Source organism: Ictalurus punctatus, chromosome 7 (genome assembly GCF_001660625.3).
Source record: "Ictalurus punctatus breed USDA103 chromosome 7, Coco_2.0, whole genome shotgun sequence".
In the NCBI taxonomy this organism is placed as follows: domain Eukaryota; kingdom Metazoa; phylum Chordata; class Actinopteri; order Siluriformes; family Ictaluridae; genus Ictalurus; species Ictalurus punctatus.
In genome coordinates this window covers 8,197,194-8,219,060 of record NC_030422.2, presented here as the reverse complement: position 1 = coordinate 8,219,060, position 21,867 = coordinate 8,197,194, and the positions used below count along the sequence as shown (strand labels likewise).

The 21,867-nt window shown below is 41.9% G+C and overlaps 2 protein-coding genes across 2 annotated transcripts; one reads left to right on the top strand and one right to left on the bottom strand.

Annotated features, from left to right (window-relative positions):
• Positions 1 to 3,046: 3,046 nt before the first annotated feature.
• Positions 3,047 to 6,236, top strand: LOC108267123 (tripartite motif-containing protein 16). The gene is made up of 6 exons (XM_017471094.3): positions 3,047 to 3,502; positions 3,594 to 3,689; positions 3,777 to 4,019; positions 4,961 to 5,120; positions 5,210 to 5,269; positions 5,384 to 6,236. Exons 1-6 carry the CDS (start codon positions 3,152 to 3,154, stop codon positions 5,953 to 5,955), a joined length of 1,482 nt encoding a protein of 493 aa, XP_017326583.1. The 5' UTR covers positions 3,047 to 3,151; the 3' UTR covers positions 5,956 to 6,236.
• A 537-nt stretch (positions 6,237 to 6,773) lies between these two features.
• On the bottom strand, positions 6,774 to 9,994 carry c7h22orf39 (chromosome 7 C22orf39 homolog). The gene is made up of 3 exons (XM_017471095.3): positions 9,849 to 9,994; positions 7,349 to 7,516; positions 6,774 to 7,270 (listed from the first exon to the last, which is right to left on the bottom strand). Exons 1-3 carry the CDS (start codon positions 9,945 to 9,947, stop codon positions 7,139 to 7,141), a joined length of 399 nt encoding a protein of 132 aa, XP_017326584.2. The 5' UTR covers positions 9,948 to 9,994; the 3' UTR covers positions 6,774 to 7,138.
• Between the last annotated feature and the right edge of the window lie 11,873 nt (positions 9,995 to 21,867).

Here is a 21,867-nt window from a genome sequence, read left to right as displayed (position 1 = left end):
AACATTATGAGGACTTTAAACTGTTTCTTTTACAGTACTGCATTTGATTTATTACCAGTTTACGCTCCCTTTTTGACAGAAGTGGCAGGGCTTCCTGAGGAAGCTGTGGAGCAGGATAATTCACTGCAGCTGAAAAAAGAAAACAGACCAACATGCAATCAGTTGGCATCAGGGCATGTCCCAAATCAGAAATATTACAGCCCTATGTTTACCTAATCTGTTCATTCTGGAGAACCCATAGACACTGAGAGAACATGTGAAATTTTAAAAGGGGAGTGATCCGAGGTCAGGATTGAACCCCGGATCCTGAAACTGTGATGCTCACTGCACCACTCTACCACCTTCAGTCTAAATAATCTGGAGAAAAAGAAACAGTTTAAATGCTCCTTACCGCGCTGGAGGCTGTCATGAGGGTAAAATCCAGCAGGTATGGTCATTGGATACTGCTGGTGAACAGATGCAGAGCCCTAGCATAATATTAAAAAAGGTAAAGTATTAGAAACAAAAGGTTTCCACAGATAACTGGAAAAGTCTGGAAATGACTTAAGCTAATCAAGTATTGAAAATATTTTAATAAATGCTTTACAAACTACTAAAAGTTTGTAGATGTTAGGTAGTATGATGGGGTGTGATGAGGGGTAGATGTTAGGTAGTATGACAGGGTGGGATGAGGGGTAGACGTTAGGTAGTATGACGGGGTGGGATGAGGGGTAGACGATGAGTGGTATGACAGGGTGGGATGAGGGGTAGACGTGGGATGGCATGATGGGGTGGGATGAGGGGTTAGTAGCAGGGAGCAAGTGGCAGGAATATGCTTGAAACTGAAGAAAGAATATAATGTGATATAATTTGTAATACATCAGGAGAGAAAAAGACAGAAGTGAAGCGTTGGGTTTTAAAGATTTGACCTAAAGTTTACCAGACACTTTATTTAGCGGTGGCAAAAATATCAAGAAACATTTTTACTTTTAGGATAATATGTAGTTTTGCTTACAAACAAAATTCTAACAAAAAATACCAAACAGACTATAAAGAAGTACAAAAAGTAATTAACAAGGATTTACATTAGAAATTAAATGAGAACAATATTAGCATTCAATTTATTATTATTATTATTATTTCATACTGCATTACAGCACAGTTGTGGTGGCTAGCATCATATTGTAGACATTATATTAGCAGTTTTATCACTTTCTATCACCTCATGTTATTAATTCACATAGGCATAAGATACTAAACCATGAAATTAAATTTATAACAGAAATCACAAGAGAAAAGATCCTGGCTGTGTTTGTTCTGACGGCCGAGAGAGCATAAACATTTATAGCTTCTTGTTTGGGGTTTTTTCCCTCCATCCTATAGTCCTAGTGCTATTCAGGACAGTATGTAGCCATAACTCACCATTCACAAATCGGAAGACGTTAAAATCAGTTACTGAAACTGGATAAAACCCGCTAATCAAAGTTGAAAACTGCATGTAGCTGATCACCAAGTGTCTGTGGAATCTCATTTCATTTTGTATGATGTAATGTCCTACAATTCTTGAACAATCTCTTCACCTGTTATGTTTCCATATGAACCAGTTCTTTAGCCAGCTAATGTAAGCGCCCATTTAGAGTCATTAAATATTTTATATACAATTAAGTATTACATGTTTTACCATTTAGCACATTAACGAGCACCACACTCACACCACTACCATATGTCACCACTATCATATCTAATGTGCCATGTGGACATTAACTGAAGCTCTTGACCTGTATCTGCATGATTTATGATATACACCTCACTTCTGCTCCTTTTTTTCTGACTACATAATTACATCAATGAGCAGGAGTGCAGGTATTCCTATTAAACTGACCAGAGAGTGTATATTAGCCTGAAATTCATGTCATGTTTTAGACTGTAAACACCCTGAAAATGAAAACAATGCAATGCCATAGGGTAATAATAAATAAATAATTATGACACTATTTATTAATTCATAATCTCATCCTTGTAAAGTCCATGAAAAGGAGACAATAAGAGACAGCGCCTTAATTAGAGACAATGCAGTGACAAAGCACTGAATTTTATACAGAGTGCTTCCTGGCCATTTCTCCACAATGCCTGTAAAAAGCTTTTGATGATTCAATAAAGATGAGGCATGTTTCCAGTGGCCTGAAAAATTATTTATGTAGCTTCCTTTTTTATGTAGTTATGTAGTTTTATGTAGTAAAATGTAAACAAATGGACTGTAAGCCCATACAAGTTGAGTGAACTTTATGGAATTTATAGAAACTCGTTGCCCTAAAAAAAATAAAAATAAAATAAAAATAATTAATTGTCTTGGTGAACAAACAAGGCATTTCAACTTTAATGTGCTCAATATTAAAATAGGATTGCATTAACAAGTGTTAGTTCAACTATCATTATCTGTTACATTAACTAAAATTGATTAAAATTAATAACTAAAATTTATACACACATACACACACACACACACACATATATATATATATATATATATATATATATATATATATATATATATATATATATATGTGTGTGTGTGTGTGTGTGTGTGTGTGTGTGTGTGTGTGTGTGTTATATATATATATATATATATATATATATATATATATATATATATATATATATATATATATATATATATGTATAAAACAAAAGCAGTGAAACATGCGTTTTAGTGTGAAACATTTTCTGTATATCAATAATGAAAAGCAATAGGGTTTGATTATTATATTTTCCTCCTTTTCTCCCCAGTATGATTGCTTATCGATCTGGAACAGAAACTTCTCCATAGAGTGAAGTTGTTATTACCACAAACCGGAACATGGCCTAACCTTAACTTTACATAACTCTTTTTCTATACAAATTGGCCTGTGAGATTAGTTTATGCGAAGATTAATAAATGTGAAACCATGTAGGGAAACAACTCAATGTGTGCAGAATGTTGTGCTCATGCTGTGGTTAAGTGAATATTAGTCCTCTGAGTCAGAGGCTTAAACCCTCCAAATCCACACCCTCCTCTACAGACAATATTTGGACTTCTCTCGGCAACACCAAAGTCATACTTTCAAGAGAAACGAAACTAACCAGTTCCAGCCTTGTTTTGGTGCTATCAATATCTCCTTTTTTAATCTCCAGTATGGAAAAAGAAACAGACATGTCTTCAGATCTCAGCTCTACTGCACCCTCAGATGTAGAGTGTGATGTGTGCACAGGAAGGAAACGTAAAGCAGAGCAGTCCTGTTTACATTGTTTGTCTTCATACTGCGAAAACCATTTGGACATCCACAACACTCTGCATGCGAATGCGAAGAGACACAAACTGGTGCTGGCCATGGGAAGACTCAACGAGTGTGTCTGTCCTGAGCATGACAAACTCATGGAGGTTTTCTGTCGCACAGATCAACAATGCATCTGCCATCTGTGCATTACAAATAAACACAGAGCTCATGACATCGTCTCGATTGACTATGAGGTGGCGGAAATGAAAGTAGGTATCATTTTTGAAATCATATCATAATTTGTGGGCATGATCTCAGCTGCAAGTGTATCTTGTTTTATTTTACCGGTCTGTTTTTCAGTTTAAGCTTGGAACCACACAGAGGGAGATTACTGACAGGATTAAAACCAGAGAGAGTGAAATTCAAGAATTAAAACAAGCAGTCGAGGCTTTCAAGGTTTATTAAATTTCTGCATTCATTCATGAAGCAGTAGCATTTTGAATCAGATTCTGAATCGTATTTTGCTTCCATATTTCTAAAAAGACATCAGCAAGGCAGGCAGTGGAGGAGAATGACAAGAGCTTTACAGAGCTGATCCATTGGATTGAGATGAGACAGTGTGAAGTGAAGGAGATGATCTTGACTCAGGAGGAAGCTGCCATGAAGAAGGCCAAGGAACTTTTGGAGCAACTGCCATCAGATATCAGTGAACTGAAGAGGAGAGATTTTGAACTACAACGCCTAGAGCGGCTCTCTCAAGCAGATAATGGTGTCCATTTTCTAAAGGTAGGCTGCCTAAATAAAACAAAATGCCAAAAAATTTCAACAAAGAGTAGCTAATTGATGTTAAGTGCAATTGTAATTGCATAAATAAACCACAAAACGGAGGATTATACCACTAGGTGAGCTGTGTCAGTGGGAAAACCCATCGGATGTGCCTGAAGTCTGGAAAACATTATCAATGAAATGTAAAATCTCTGAAGCTCTTTTCACACATGCTTTAAACACATGAGGGTGGGCGTGATTCTTTGATTCATTGTAAATGTTGAATAAAAATTATAAGGTAATGGAGCCTACAAAAAAAATAAAATATATATATATATATATATATATATATATATATATATATATATATATATATATATATATATATATATATATCAGAAAGGCAATGGGAAAGAATGTGAACTAAAAAAAATGGTTGTAAAGGTTATTTGTTATTCTTTATTGCTTTAACTTTACAGGCTGGTCCATAAGTATTTGGACAGTGGCACAATTTTTGTTATTTTGCTTCTGTTCACCACCATAATGGATTTGAAATGAAGCAATCAAGATGTGATTTAAGTGAAGACGTTCAGCTTTAATTCAAGGGGTTTAACAAAAATGTTGCATTAAGTGTTTAGGAATGACAGCCATTTTTGCAGAGTCCCTCCATTTTCACAGGCTCAAAAGTAATCAGAGAAACTAACATCATTATTTACATAACTCTTTTTTTTTTTATACAAATTGGCCTGTGAGATTAGTTGCAAGTCTACACTTCAATCACATCTTGACTGCTTCATTTCAAATCCATTGTGGTGGTGGTGAACAGAGGCAAAATTACAGAAATTATGTCACTGTCTAAATGCTTATACTGTATATACAGTAAAACATTTTTTCTAAATTTGACTAGGTGAAGACTTCTCCCAGTCCACAACAAGAGTATTTTCTGATTCTGTGTACCACAGGGTATTTTGTCCACTACAGCACTGTCTTCATCCTCATCTTCCCCTGTCCTCTTCGTCCATCCATACTCCTCTTTTCATCTCACCACTGAAGCGGTCTCGGACCTTATAAAGAAGATGACACATCTTTGCAATTTGTGCTTTTCTAACATCTCTGAACATGGTTAGTAAAGAATACTTTAAAAAAGATCTCAAATTCATCATTGTTACCAGCAGCATGATGCTTATCAGGACCATTCTTTCTTTGAGCAGTAAAGACAGCAGAAATTCTGGCATCGCCTGGTTTGAAAATGCGGAACGATTTATTGCAGCGTGAGTTTACCATGAGTTTAACATTGCAGTTGTAATACTTTATACTATTCTACATCTGTTTCTGGATGTCCTACTGATGGTTCTTCACAATGTCTGTGATGCTTCCTAACCTAGATGCTTCCAAGCTCACGCTGAACCCTGACACAGCACATGTGTCTCTCCGCTTGTCCAAAGAGAACAGGGAAGTGACTGCCATGCATCTGGCACAGGATTACACTGACCATCCGGACAGATTTGACTCCAGAGCACAAATCCTTTGCAACGAGGGTCTTCAAGGCACCCCACAGTACTGGGAGGTGGAGTATGGAGGCAGCAACTGGGTGTGCATGGCTGTGTCCTACATTGGAATCTTCAGGAAAGGAAAAAGGGGTCCTCTCTTTGGCAGAAACCCTTGTTCCTGGGGCTTACGCTGTTATTACACTTCCTTTGAATTCTGGCATAATAATACGCATATATCTGTTAAACATAACAAGCGTTGCTCTAGAATAGGAGTGTATCTGGATCATGGAAAAGGTATAATGGAGTTTTACAATGTCTCAGATGATATGAGTCTCATCCATAAGGCCCAGGCCAAGTTTACAGAACCTGTATATGCTGGGTTTGGACTGGCAGGGAAAGGCACTCACATCAAGCTCTGTGATTTGGAGGAGGCCATGAGTGAGAAAAAAAATGTTTTCTTACTCTAGTAACAGACTAAGTTGAAGGAACTGGAATCGAGGTTGTTACAATGATATCAAACTTACAATGATTCGATTTTTAAGCACCGTATGAATGTACAGGGTTTGTTTGATTTTTCAGTGTTTAGTTCAACCAAACCAACAGCAGAGGGCAGAATAGACTGTAAATTTGAACCTGAGCTCACGCGTGCTCTCTCTCTCTCTCTGTCTCTTCATGGTTTTGGAGAGGATGATAATAATAATAATAATAATAATAATAATAATAATAATAATAATAATAATAAAAACAACCCAGCAATAGCTAGAAATCTGTTACAATGACATTTTACTGTATTATACCACGACATTGTTGAATTCTTGAATCTGATTGGTCAGAAAGTGTCCTTCTACTTTATCATTTCTATAAAACTCACTTACATGTTCTTGTATGGCAGATATGCCACTTAGTAATAAACGGATCTTTAAAAAGAAATGTCTTTTCACAAAGAAAATATTTCAGAGCACTTCCTGTTTTCTCCACAATGATGACAACCTGTTTTGTTTTTTTCCCAGTTTGTCTTATTAATTTCAATATAGAGGGGGAAAAAAGAAAGACTTGTGAGGTAACTTTTATATCTGCAACAATGTAAATGATAACAGGAACTAAACTGTCTCGGCAGGTAATCCACAACATTAAACGTAACTAAAAATGGATAAAGAGTACGATGTAAGGAAGTAAAGAATTGTAACAATTCTTGTGAGGCTGCTTCACCTCACCAGTTGTTGATTTTTTTTTTTTTAAGATTACTTCACCAAACTGTACTGACTTGAATGAATTCAGATTGATGTACATTTTCAATAAGGTCTTTATTTAAGAAATAAAGTCACGCATGCATTCAACTTTACACTTTCGGTGTAAGATCACTATCATCTCAAATAAAATTGAACTGTTTAAACCATTCTAACTAGCTGACACTCAGTTACCTCTGAAAATACCTGAAGCATCTGTGTGACTGTATTTATACAGAATTAATGAACAACATACAAGTACTGATTTTGAAAAAATTCAGAAACACAGTGAAGCACATGGGTCAACAGAATAGGTCTTGGATGTTAGATGCTACCCAGAGAAACAATGGCAAACTGAATTTAAAAAAAAAAAAAGAAGAAGTAGAAGAAACATTCAATATGCTTAATGCTGTTTTTTGTGCCTTCAAGAATCTTTTAATTTGTCATCATTAAGAGGCAAATGCCAGTCAGCTGGTGGTTTTTGTCTCATCTCCCAAAATGGAGGGAAATTCTTCTGTTCAGACATCCGATTTCTCTCACTTTTCTGAAGACTCTCCTGAAAGAAAAAAAACTAGCACTGAAAGGCTTCAGGAACACTGCAGCGATCATGCGATGCTTTATAACAGACACTAACCTTGGCATGTGGACTCCTGTTCGTCTCCCACTCTCTGCATGCTTCATAGTCGTCTTTCCACTGGAGGCAGACGGGTGACGTCCCGTACGTGTAGTAGTGATGGAAACGGTTGAGTAAACTCTTACAGTGTTTGAATTCGGTCCAGTAGACATCACATCCCCGTGGTGGCTAAGATGAAAAACATGCAGAGATTAGCAATGGTGAAGCAGTGACTGGAAGACGATGAACCACTTCTTAACTGCAAAAAAAAAAAAAAAAAATGCTGAAAATTCTGATCAATAGAAATGATTAAATTGTTGCTTAATCAGTCTAGAGAGAGCGATGAATGTATTAATGTAAAACACTACTGCTGGATGCTAATTCAGTTTATCTTCACTGCAGTTTTCATGAAGGCTAGAGTTCATGGATGAACTTTAATGGGCTGTGTCAAGCCAACATCATGCTAAAAGAGTTAAATGATATTAAAAAGTGTTTGCTTGTCTTTGACTTTAAAATGTTTAAGAGTTAAGCATGTAAAGGTTAAAAGGCTAAAGTTGAAAGTGTAATAGTTAAAAATGTTAAAAACATTCAACCATGTACAAAGATTGGCATTCCACTTGGTTGCTAGTGTGTTGGATTCTAGGGTATCGTTGCGATATTACAGGTGGTTGCTAAGGTGTTGCTAAGTGGTTGTTACAATATTGCATGTGGTTGCTATCCTAATCTAGTTGGTTGCTAGGATATTCAAGTTGGTTGGAAGGGTGTTGATAGGTGGTGGCTATGCTAACACAGCTGGTTGCTAGGGTCCTGCGAGGTAGTAGTTATGACATTACATGAACTTGCTACGGTGGTTGTTGTCAGGTGGTCGCTATGCTATCCCAGCTGGTTGCTAGGGTGTTACCAAGTGGGTATTATGCTAACTCAGTTGGTTACTATGATAAGTCATTTGGTTGCTAGATGATTGCTAGCATATTCAAGTTGGTTACTAGGTCATTGCTATGCTATCTGAGCTGGTTACTAGGGTGTTACTAGATTCCTGCTATAACAGAAGTCTGGCATTTTAGCCAACTTTGGAGCTCTACTTCCGCTTAAAATGCCATCGCAGGCGCTGCTACAGAGCTCATTATGTTTTAATCTTTCATTTCTCCTGGGTCAAATACTTTATTTATTCAATCAAGTTCTAGAGGGTCAATTTATTTGTTTATTTTTAAGATATGGTAAAGTGCATTTTGCTTACGATATTGGTTTTTATTTATTTATCTTTTACAAATTATTTGGTTATTTTATACAGCCAAAAGTGCAGTTTATTGCACTGTTTTTGATTCAGAAATCATGAGTTTTGCCTTCTTTACAACTCAGAATTCAGGAGTCTTTTTAATCATAATGGTTCTTCATTCAAAATTTTGTTGAAAATATTCTGAGAATCAAACTGAATCGGGAATCCAGTATCATGAATCGAACTGAACTATGATCAAGGTGTATAGTTACATCTCTACTGTTTGATGTGCGATGTCTGAATGGCAACATAAATTCATTAAGTAACAAAGAATCTGCAAAGGCCTGTTCCATGACTACAGGACTGATCAAATCAAGGAGCTTCTCCTTCCTAATCATGGGTATACTGTGTAGCACTGCTATCCCTGCTGAAAAAACACCCATAGAAACCCTAAGAGAATTTGTAATGGTTTTAATGGGAACTGTATTGTTTTTAATGGAAACTGTAATGGTCCCTGTGGGTCTCTACAGGTCATTTGTTGCTTTCTATTGGTGCCATGTTGGTCTAGTGGTTACCATTAAGGACCAATAATAGTAATGGTTTTAACAGCTGGTGGTTTGTAATGGTAACCAGAAGAATTTCTGTGAGGGTTTCTATTGTTCTGGGGTTTTTTTCAGCAGGGATGCCACATGCCTTGGTTGGATTTACACTTGAAAGCCTTGAACAACTGAAACGTGGCATGAGAATCCCAAAACTTATTTCTATCTCGACCTTAATCCTTGTATAAACCGCTTACCTCGACCCTGAGGTATAGGAAGTGGCCCTAGATATACTGTAGAGTTATCAGGTACTTCTTGGAGGCGTGCCTCCATTTTGTCTACCTGAACATTCCTTTCAGGGATGCTCTAATGTGTGATGTGATGTTTATGCAACATAATTACTCTTAGTAGGCTTTCTGTTAAGTCAGTTATCTACTATTTAATAAAAATACATACATACATAAAAATTTATATACACAACGTATATGTATATATCTCTGTGACTGGATAGTATGTGGGCTTTATAGCCGCTCAGTGTGGTTAATGTGATTTAGGTTTTGCATTAACGTCTCCGTCAACGCGTATATTTACGTAGCACGCACACACGCAGAGACATGATAGCGCGCAGTCCTCGCACAAGCTAACTACGCGTTAAGTGCAAGTGAACGAGAGCGATAACCTAAAGTAGATAAGACAAGCAAGTTGAGCAACGTAAACATAAACAAAATTATATTAGGACACAAAAAAATTAAAAAGAAAGACATACTCGCCATGGTAACTGTGTGTCTCCCATTCCGCCCACTTCTTCTTGGGCTGAAATTAGCTCTGCGAGACTGTACTGCCACCTAATGTCTACTTCCGCCATTACAGCTAACAAATGTTACAAGATTCAGGATTTCATGTTTAAAAAAATTAGTAAGGTCAAAAAACAACTACAAAAAAGAATAGAATTTCAGGGAAAGAAGAAAATGAAATGAAAGAGAAAGAAAGAAAGATAGCTGGGGACTTCAAAACAAAGGGGTCTTGTGAAACAAGTCTCTTGACCTTCTTATGCTTTAAAGAAAGGACAAATGAAGTCAATTCCACCTTCCTCCAAAACATTCCTCCCTTTACAAAATATGCAAACATTACCATCCAATCAAAATCTCGGTCTCAAAAGTTCCCTAGAGGGATGAAGTTTAGATATCAAAGGCGTTGCAAATATCTGAGAGACTGAGTTTCTAAACGAAACACTTGGCGATTGAATAATATTAAAGTATCTCCTTAGGAAAATATTGGAAAGCCTCATAGTTAGAAAGTCTGAGCGTTGAACCAAAAGCTATGGATGATCTCGATGAGCATCTTGAGGCAAGCTATTACACCTATTACAATCATAGCTTTTGGAATCGGCTTGCAAACCTTATTAGCATTGCCTTTTCAAACAGCATTGCCTTTTCAATGCTTGATATTTTCAGTGAGAAGCAATTAGCAGGCTATTTTAAAAATAATAATAATAATAATTAAATGCTGAATTTGTGTCAAATGTGTAAGCAGTAGACTGTTGCATTTCATTTCACTTTCATCTAAAACAATCATTCTGCTTGAAGAATTAACTAATGTTCCATGCATCTCTAGGGTTGATGTCCTCCATCATGTGCACACCAAAAAACTTGGAGCTTATGACTCTCTCCACATTTGTTCAAACCACTAATAATAGTCTTGACGGAAAAAACATCATCTGTGCACTTGCTGATGTAGCCAGTCACTGATGTATGTGGTGTTATGGTATATAGCAGCCTCTCTTAAGTTAAACATGTGAACATGTAGTAGCCTCTCAGAGCTCACTTTAATTATTGAGGTCACACTTATTGTGACATGGATACACCGTTAGCCGTGTCACCTTAAGCAAATTCTTAAGATTTTTCTTAAAATGAATAGACTTTATCACCTATTCTTAACCCCCCCCCCCCCCCCCAAAAAAAAAAAAAAAAAAAAAAAAAAAACCTGAACGCCAAATATAAAGTATGTGTCGTATATCAAGGAAACGCTGGACTTCACTTCCATCTTCCATGTTCCCGTGTTTTTGTTCCACGCCACAGTGTTTTGCCTAGTTGTCGTCGTGTCTTTGTTTCGGTTGTTTGTTTGTTTAAATAAAACCTGTTAGTAAATCTGCGATTGCTTCCGAACCCCTACTTTGAGACGTGACAGAATATTCCGCCTCTACATGGATGCAGCAGGAAGACGAGGAGAGCATCACGGCAGTAAACATACGGACTACTGGCCATGATATAAATCAGTCCAGTTTCCCCAGAGGACTGCCGCCGAACTCCCAATAGAGACTTATGGGTTGGAGAGCTACCCGTTGCTGCTCCTGGTTCACAGCCAGGTGTACTTCGCTAGCCTGGCACATACCAAGCCTGTCAAGAAACGGTGGCTGGGATTCTTAGTGTCCCGGTTTTATGGCCCGGCACGTGACTGGGCGGAACAGCTGGTCCATACAGGGTCCAGTGCCCTCAATAATGTCACTGAATTTTTTTCAACTGTTTTTGCAAGAGTTCGCACCGCCAGGGCAACTAAGGAGCCTGGATTTACTGGAGAGGGGATTCCATGGGATGAACATGGCTGACATACCTTTCCACCTCTGTTATGAGTGGGTGGACCGGGTAGCATCTGCAGCTCCGCCTCAGGTTTTGGCCAGCGTGGTGGAGGTGGCACCGACATGCATGTCTGAGGGCTGCAGGAGGGAGACCAAGCTACAATGCCCTACCTGCAAAAAACTGGGTCTCCAGGAAGCATTCTACTCCTCTCACGAATGCTTCAAGAGCAGCTGGCGGGAGCATAAAAAACTACACCAGAGAGCCCATGCAGAGAGCCAGCCCAAGGTCAACACAGCACCCTCAGAGCCCCAGCTTGAGACCTAAGAGGAGGTCTAAGCACCAGAGCTCCAGCCTAAGGTTAGCCTGGCGACCTCAGTGTCCCAGCCTGAGACCTATGAGGAGGTCTCAGCTTCAGAGCTCCAGCCTGAGGTTAACCTGGCGACCTCAGAGCCCCAGCCTGAGACCTATGAGGAGGTCTCAGCACCAGAGCTCCGGCCTGAGGTTAACCTGGTGACCTCAGAGCCCCAGCCTGAGACCTACGTGGAGGTCTCAGCGCCAGAGCTCCGGCCTGAGGTTAACCTGGCGACATCAGAGCCCCAGCCTGAGACCTACGAGGAGGTCTCAGCGCCAGAGCTCCAGTCTGAGGTTAACCTGGCAACCTCTGGGCCCCAGCCAGAGACCTACGAGAAGGTCTCAGCTTCGGAGCTCCAGCCCGAGGTTAACGTGGCGACCTCCGAGCTCCAGATTGAGACCCACGAGGAGGTATCAGCACCCGAGCTCCAGCCAGAGGTCAACATGTCAACCTCGGAACCCAAGCTCGAACCTGAGACCCATGAGGTGGTCTCATCTGCCGAGCTTCAGCTAGAGGTCCACTTGGCGACCTCAGAGCTCGAACCTGAGACCCATGAGGTCGGCTCACCTGCCGAGCTCCAGCTAGAGGTCCAAATGGCAACCTCTGAGCTCCAACCTGAGACCCACGATGGGGTCTCAGTTCCAGAGGTCCACTGTAATGCCCAGTTATTGTCCCAGGTGTCTGTTGATGGACAGCCAAGCTCTGCTCACGTCCAAGTCTGCTGACCTGACCAATCAAGTGTCTGTTGACACAGACAACCAAGCTCTGCTCACATCTACGTCTGCTGACCTGACCAACTAAGTTCTGCTCACACCCGAGTTTGCTGAAACGGACAGTCAAGCTTTGCTCATGTCCAAGTCTGCTGACATGATCAATCAAGTTATGCTCACACCTGAATCCGTTGACACAGCCTAAGTTCAGCTGGCAGGCTCCACTGAGATCGTCGCTCTGTGTTCTTGTTCCGATGTGGACGTCACTCTGCTTTTCTGCACTGCTGAGTACGTCACTCTGCCTTCCTGCTCCACCGAGGACGTCGCTCTGCCTTCCTGCTCCGCCGAGGACGTCGCTCTGCCTTCCTGCTCCGCCAAGGACGTCGCCCTGCCTTCCTGCTTGTCTGAGGAGGTCAATCTACCTACCTGCTTGGCTGAGGACGTCGCTCCGCTTTCCTGCTTGGCTGAGGTCGTCACTCTGCCATTCTGCTTGGCTGAGGTCGTCTCTCTGCCATCCTGCTTCGCAGAGGACGTCGCTCTGCCTCCATGTTCCATTGAAGACGTCGTTCTTCTTCTTTGCTGTGCGCGGTATATCACTCCACCCTCCTGCTCCACGGGGGACATCGTTCCCCACTCATGCTCCGCGGAGAGCATCATTCCTCCCTCTGGCCTCGTGGAGAACCTTGCTCCTCTCCCTGGCCTTACGGAGAACCTCGCTCCCCTCTATGGCCTCGCGGAAATCTTTGAGCTTCCCTCGGGCCTCACAGAGAACATCGCTCCCCTCTCCTGTCCTGCGGAGGAAGTTGTCCCGCTGTCCTGCCATGCAGATGCCGCTCTGAGCTCCAGGCCCACTGAGGACGGCACTCTGACTTCCAGCCCCGCTGGGGACGTTGCGCCTTTTTTTTGCTCCGCTGGGGAGGCCGCTCAGTCACCTGGTTCTTCTGGGACATTTTGCCGAGGGGGCCAGGACCGCCAGATGGAGGAAGTGCATGTTTTGGGGGGGGTTAGTAATATATCAAGGAAACGCTGGACTTCCATTCCCATCAGCCACTGCACTGCACTACATGTCACATGACCACCTGCACCTGATTCACGTTTGTTAATGAGCACACTTGTATATATAGCCATTGTCTGCACTGTTTCTCTGTCTTTCTTTGTATTAGACTTCCGTCTTCCATGTTCCCGTGTTTTTGTTCCATGCCACAGTGTTTTGCCTAGTTGTCGTTGTGTCTTTGTTTCAGTTGTTTGTTTGTTTGTTTAAATAAAACCTGTTAGTAAATCTGCGATTGCTTCCGAACCCCTACCTTAAGTCGTGACAGTATGAGTATTCATAAGTATTCATGGCAACAAGGTACTTAGTTTGTGGCCTTAAAGTATTAACTCATAGCCTCAATATATTAATTCCTGGCTCTGCATTATTATTAATTTAAAAAAAAAAAACACCATGTCTCGTCAGCCCAGTTAATCATGCTTTATTCACCCCAAGCACTGTTGCTTTAAAAAATATTAGACACTCATTCTTAGACAATTTCACTGTTCATTACATAAGAAATGACAATAAATAGAGTGAAAAGGAAAACAAATCAGCATGAAAATTAATATTAACAAAAGTCATCCTGCCATCCTTTAATATGCTGCATGTGCAGTTATGGATGCTTCCTCCAGATCATCTCCTGAAGTTTGTTCTCCTCACAATAGGGTTGATATGGTTGGTAGAAAAGACAAGTGCAACCCATTGATATACCAACATTGTGTTAGGTCAGGTATTTTTATTTTGTTTGTTTTTTTGCACACTCCCAAACATGTAGCTCAACATGGTCATTATTTCCTCAATAATGTGGAACTGCATCAAGGCTATATTATGAATGCCAACCTAAAGCACTACACTCTTTCTCCTGTAATAACATGTGTAGCACTCTTCTCCACACCCTATCAATATCCTGTTTGTGTGGACCAAGCTGAAGTGTGAGTCATCTGTGAAGAGGGAGTCATACACTGAGGCGTCTGTCTAACTCACTCCATCATGTCTTACTGTGTGGCAGCGTGATATGCTTGCCTGCAGCAGTGCCACACTTCCTTTGTTTTCATAACTTTCAGAGTGATACTTTTTTTTGTTTTTTTTTTTGCAGAAAGGTCTTTCCATGCTGATGATCTACATTAGAAGAAATAGAGAAACCGATTCTGAACTCACTTAAAGCACATACTAGTCATCTTATTTGATCTTTGCTACTGTTCACAGGATTTTCAGCTAATCTGCTATAGACAGCCAGTGACTGTAATGCCTCATGTAAAGTCAAGGGAGTGCACTGATGAGGCAGGTGAAGGTATTAAAGTTTAGGAAATGTATGGTACTGTGAAAAATCTCTAGATTTAAAAAAATGTCTTAGATGGTCAGATGCCTTAGATTTGTGTGTTTTCTGTATTACTGTATCAGTAGTGACAGATCACTTTCCAGATCATTGAGGACGTCTGCGTACAACCCAGACAGAAATACGTGCCAAATTCTATTATACAGAACAAGTGTAGCAGGTTTATTTATTTATTCAATCATTTATTTTCCAATTTATTGAATATTTAATGTTTCAAAACATTCTCTTTTATTATTTTAGAAGAATAATCACTTATCACAGAATTTCCTTAGGCCTATATGTAGCAGTGTACAGTAACTTCATTTTTGAATAGTTCTGAGGACAAAAATGGTTTCTTCCATTTTTTTAGGATTCCTCCATCAGGATGAACCCTATTGTTATTGTTAGTCTTCTTCTTCTTCCTCTTCTTCTGCTTGTTCTTCTTCTTCCTCTTCTTCTGCTTCTTCTTCTTATTATTATTATTATTATTATTATTATTATTATTATTATCATTATTATTAGGATTCCTCCATCAGGAGGAAACCTATTGTTATTGTTAGTATTCTGCTTCTTCTCCCTCTTCTTCTTCTCCTCCTCCTCCTCCTCCTTCTTCTTCTTCTTCTTCTTCTTCTTCTTCTTCTTCTTCTTCTACTTCTCATTATCTCCCAAAAGTGCCCAATAACTCAAGATCTGACTAGTAAAAAGTTTTCAAATTTGGCAGATTGATACTACAGGCCACGAGTAACTCCCACACCACAAATGGCCTACATGAGCCCATAGGTAGGTGCTACAGGCCACGCCCAAATTCTACATGACTTTCCCTTATGCCCCATAAGTCCAAAACGTCTGAAAATTGGTATACTTGCCTTATTTCTCATGGGGAACAAAAAAGCCTCTGGGACCCATAAAGTCCGCCATGACAGATTTTCCAGTACTTTGAAAATTTGTCTAAAATTACAAAAAATCTTCTCCTCATGATCCGTAGGACCGATTGACTTGAACTGTGGTACATATGTGTAGGATGCATGTCTTTCCAAAGGGTGATAAGCAATAAGGTATCAAATAAAAATTGTCCGAATTATTTACATATTAGTGAATTGACAACTGTTACACATAGTTCTTGTGTCTATAAATCAATGTAACATTAACCTATGGACTTGATCTGTGCCACACACAAAGAGGAAACTACAGTATGTTACCATGTGTGATGGCAACCTCATAACTCCAAAAACAATGACATTAAAAGGAGTAACAAATCTGAGAAATGGGTGAATGTAAGATGAAAAATAGATTTATTGTGAATATCTGAAATATGCATGCTTGGCTAAATGCTAGTGCACTCTGCCAGTGGATGTTCCCTTCCTCCACAGTCGCTCCAAAATTCTCACTGACCCCTCAGGCCCTTTACACGCGTGCGAGGTTAGGGCCACGCACACGCATCCATGGCTTTCTGGGAAGGGTGTGTGAGCTGTGTGGGCTGACTATCTATTAAGGAGACAGTCTGTGTCTGATTTGGCCACAGCTAATTCAGTAAGAAACAGTAAGTCTTCTTCTCCAGAACTATGACGCTTGGTCAATTTTGTCAGTTTTGGTCAATTATGTTCTACTGTAGCTCATTGAAACTAGAGACTAGACTTACACTTCTCAGAAAGCTTGGGACTAAACAGAGTATAGGTGTTGATACAGGCCATGTCTCAAAGTTGACACATTCAAAATTATGGCATTTCTACTCCACCAGGCCAAAATGTCTGAAAGTTGGAATGCATGCCTTGTCTCAAGAACCCATAATGTCCGCATTATGGATTTATTTCTACAATGATCCATTGTGAAAAACTACAAAAAATGAACTTAAAATCTGCCACTGATCCAAATGCGTTGAAATGTTGTATCTGTCAATTTTGAAATGGTCTGCAATTGTTGGCTCGAATTTAGCCTATTACCCAAAAACATTTAAAACTCAACTTAGAAGCCAATACTCACATCTACCTCTGAGCCCAGTTAGAGATAGAAAAAATACACCAGCCGTGAGTGAGAAGAAGCAAGGGTCCAGCTTTATTGTTCCATTCCACCACACGAGATCCACACCGATGAGAATTCTCAAAAGTGATCCCCATACCCTGTGCTTAAGCTCCAGTATTTATACTGTATTTACACACTAGATAACCCATAGGTTTCCAAAAAAGGCCTATTTCACTTACCCATAGAATTGAAACCAGGGGTTTTACTTTACACATAAAATCAGAACCCAGGCATTTCCAACAACCCAGGAAACAAAAACCCAGGGTTTCTAGTTACCTAGGTTGTCAAAAACCAAGATTCCCATTTACCTAGGTTGTCAAAAACCAGGATTCTCTTTTACCTAGGTTTTCAAAAACCAGGATTCTCTTTTACCTAGGTTTTCAAAAACCAGGATTCTCATTTCCCTAGGTTAAAAAAATGACGTAAGCAAGACGACTAAACAACCGGGAGGGACCTTGGTCTTATCGTTATCTCGAGGGGGGGGGCAGCCACCCTTATAACTGGCTTTCTTCATGGTTCTCTAAAAATTAAGGCTTTCCTTGCGAGACGAGAATCTTCACCATCTGAATCATGAGTAAGTTATATTTTCCTTTTTTTTTCCTGTATTTCTCGTTTATAATTTATTTTCATATTTGCACTATATTTCTTAGTTTATATATATTTATACTACTTGAAAAGCGGTTTACTGTACTTCCAACTTCTTAATATCATTACAGTTCTACTGTCCTGCATATGCTACTATTCTGTTTTTTATAGAGTTTCTCTATCACTATAAGATATTATTAAAGTTATTCATGTGTGTTTATGTATGTTGTGTCTACTTGCCCGCCCTTGACTGCACGAGTGTGTGTGTGTGTGTTTTAGCACTCCTCAGCTCGTACACTTCTTTTTGACTTTTTTTTTTACTATTACTGCTCTTAAATTGCTCGTAATTCCAATCTGTCAATGTCCGCCTAATCCCGCTTCTACGTGTCTAGGTGCCCGTTTTTCCTTCTTCTCCCTTATGTTTATTTTATGACATTTTTTATCCACAACATTTCCCCCTCTGAGGCTGTGAAGCCTCATACACTACCTTAATTAAGCGGGTATCTGTGGAGGAACTGGTTCTGCCGCACCACATGGCCGTCCCCCGCTAGCTGTCGGAGGATTACTCTAACAAGGCCATAATCCCTGCGCCCGTCGTCCCCGTAATCCAATGGGTCCCTTTCATTAACCACTTCTACGCAACACTGATCCGAACAGGAGCTGAGGAGGTTTTGTAGACCTGGTGGGAGACGTGCTAGTGTTGTGCGCCCTGGGGTCTCATAGTAGATTGGCAGCTGGAGAATGGGCCTTAGGACCCCCCTACATCCACTTTGCGCCGGACATGTGTAGATGTACCTAGCCATAACTCTTAACCCTTAACTTACTTCTCCTTTTAACTATGTATATATATATCTCATTTTGAATCTAACTACCTTGATTATACGTTTGTTTGCCTACATCGATTATAAGATTAACTGAGTTCCCCTAATCATTTATTACTACTACTACTGCCATACGTATGAGTACACTACAGTAACTAACTACTTGATCTACACGTCCCTATCTTTCTCAACTAGGCCTGTCAGCCCACAGTTTTGTATTTGTCGGGACCTGCAGATTCTTGCTTCCCCTCAAAAACCAAACCCCAGTCTTTCGCAGTCAGGGGTGGGCGAAAAAACCTCTTACGAGGAAAAATTCCCACGCTGCCAGCACTATGTGCTCAGCAGCACCATTATACTTTTCTGTGCCTGATTGCGTCACACTTTTTTTTTGCCCATCACATTACATGTCATGTCACATATCACAGCATTTTATAACACTCGGCATAACAGTCTCTATCGGCAGTATCCCTCTGTATTCCAGTTGTCTTCGGCTCAAGCACTTTACGTACTGTAGAGAACCACCCTTTGGGGAGAGGTTAGGCTAGCACTTACACCCAGGGTATGGATCATCACATCTTCTTCTCACCCCTCAGGGTTCAGTAGATCTGCAACACAAATGAACATATAGAAAACACCAATAGGTCCCGTTTGTCTCGGATAGGCCCATTACCTTGCCACTACCTTGTACAAACGGGTCCTTGCGCCCCCTTTCCCATCAGTCCTGGCTCATGTCCCGTCTCATGTTCTCGTAGACGCTGGTGTTGCTGCTGTCACTGCTCATTGACCCCTGTCTGTCGCTGCTGTCGCTGCTCATTGACCCCCGTCGCATGGTCTCAATCACCACCCCCCGTTGAGGCGGTAACGCCTCACCCTTAACAACATACTGGCCAGAAAAGGAGGCTGAGGACATCACCATCCGCCGTGCGCAGGGGATCACACAGCAGGCCACCAGAGCCATAAGGAGAAGGAGGACGAACAGGGACGCTCCCAAGCGGGTCAGGGTAGCAGTCCAATCTCCAGAAAGGAACCAGGAGAGCCACGGCGGGAGGCGGAGACTAGACCCAAAGCCGGAGTTAGCCGCTTGCTCCGTCTGGAGGGCTTGTAGTTGGCCCAGGACCTTGGAGAGGGCTCCCTCAGAACCAGTGTGCAAAGGGGTTGCAGCACAGCACTCGGGACCAATCATTGTACAGACACCTTCCTCCGGGGCCCGCATCTGGTCCAGGACAAAACGGTTCTGAGCAGCCATGAGGGAAGTGGCATGGAGCTGATCACGGACCAGTCCGAGAGCACTCAGCGAGTAGTTAATGAAGCGTTGCTCGTTGTACCACATGTAATTAATCCATGCCACGTTGCGGTTGATCTGCACGGCCGGGAGCAAAATAGACGCTACACCACTGCCAACGGCCTCCATGGCTCTGTAGCGAGCAGGAACACCAACGGGGGTACCCCCAAAGTCAAGATGGACGGTCTCATCAGCAGCCCAGTCAGAATAGTTCGCTGCATCAGCGTCACGGACATACTGAGTCCATTGGGCCACGTCGCGGCATGAACGGGACCGGCCGGATGACGGTCGGTCAGCCACCAACAAAACACGGGTCTTACCATCCAACCTAACCGGGGCGCAGCATCCCTGCCACTCCGCAGGCAAGGTCTGGCGTACACGTTGGCCCCCGCAAAACCAGAACACATCCGCAAGGGGAACAGTACCACCACTAAGATCAGGTAGGGGAATTACCACGTTGGGGGTGCATGGGGGTGAATCACAAACAGAGGGGGTTTCAATTTGCAAATCATTAGCGAACAGGGAGACATTACATCGGGCAGACATATTTCCCACAGGATATACGCCAACAGAGGAGCAGAGGCAGATGGGAAAGAACGAGGGCAGAGATGGTTGGACGCGGACAAAAGTCGACACTTGAGTGGTTACAGGGTGAAACAGGCATGAGGAGCTTGCATTGTGCATCCACGATGGGCCAAAATCAGCCGAAAGGGCCCCAAGGAGGCACACAGTAGGACACAAAAAATCAACAGAATAGGGGTTGGTGAGACATTCTGTGAGGTTCCCCATAGGCAGCATAAAATGGGGGGTGAGGCTACGATCATGACATACGAGACACGAGCGATCCGTCACAGATCGAGCAGTGTGGACCATCCATGCCATATACATGTTACTCTGCTCCTCCGTGAGCGAAGTGTTAGCGGTAGAGATTGAATAATATTGTAATTTCATTAATTTATGTGCGATCGGAGTTGACATCGGGGCAATGAGGAGGGGGTGGAGAGCCCGGGATGCGAAGGGTGACCCTGTACTATCATGGTAAGAACATGCCGTAGCCGAGCAAAGGAACGGTAGCCACAGGGGGCCAATCGTGGGCAGCTCGAAGGAGCACCTACTCGTCCGTGCCCTACCAGTAATTCTAAGATGTCCTACGCGAATCTCCACAGACTGAGCTGGGGAGAAAGTGAATGAGGCCAAATAGGGACTTCTCCCAATCAGGGACTCTTTATGGGCGAGTCTAAGGAGAGCTAACGCGCACATCGAGCTACGGGAACCTATAGTGGAGCCAGGGGCCATCCAGGATCGAACACGCCTAATACGAGGATAGAGGGCTGTGCGGGAAGTAGCAGTCGCTAGTGGGCGTAATGTATGATAGGAATCCAGGGCATTTCTTTTAAACATTGGGTCGTAGAAAAAGAAAAAGAGTGCTATTAGCCCTGCTGTAAAAATCAGTTTACCCACATACGTGCTACTATTCTGTGGAGCTTGTTCCACCGGTCCCCTCCGGAACCGGGGGTAGGGGAGTGCGCAAGGATTCATGCGGAGACTGACGTTCAGGAGTAAGCTCGGGTAAGTTCAACTGTGCTGCTAGAGACTGTAGCGTATCTGAGTTGATTAGGCTCAGAGGCAAAGCGGTGTCGTCAAGGTCCTGACAGAGAGTGGCAAATGTAGACAGAAAATCCTCCGTTGCTGGGGTTACAACTTCCTGTGGGCAGATAACTACACCCGTCACTTCTACTTGGGGCGTGAGAACGGTGAGGCTACTGGCATCAGACTGAGACAGTCTATCGAGTTTTTCCACAGCTCGCCGCTTATTCTGGGCTCGAGTGCCGTAGGCAGGGCTCAGGGATGCACCCGAATCACTGTCACTATCAGTGAACACCACTGCCCCAGTGGGCTTCCTTGTACTGTCTAGTCTTGAGGTCGATGGTTGTTCGTCGGTAGTGTCTTGCAGTAGCGGTCCCTTACCTGGTTCGGCGCTGCTGCAGTGGTTCAAGTGATACCAGTAATTCCTCCCCTCTACTTTCACAGCCGTGGGGGTTGCAGCGACCACGGTGAATGGTCCTTCCCGACGTCCCGCAAGGGGGCTCTT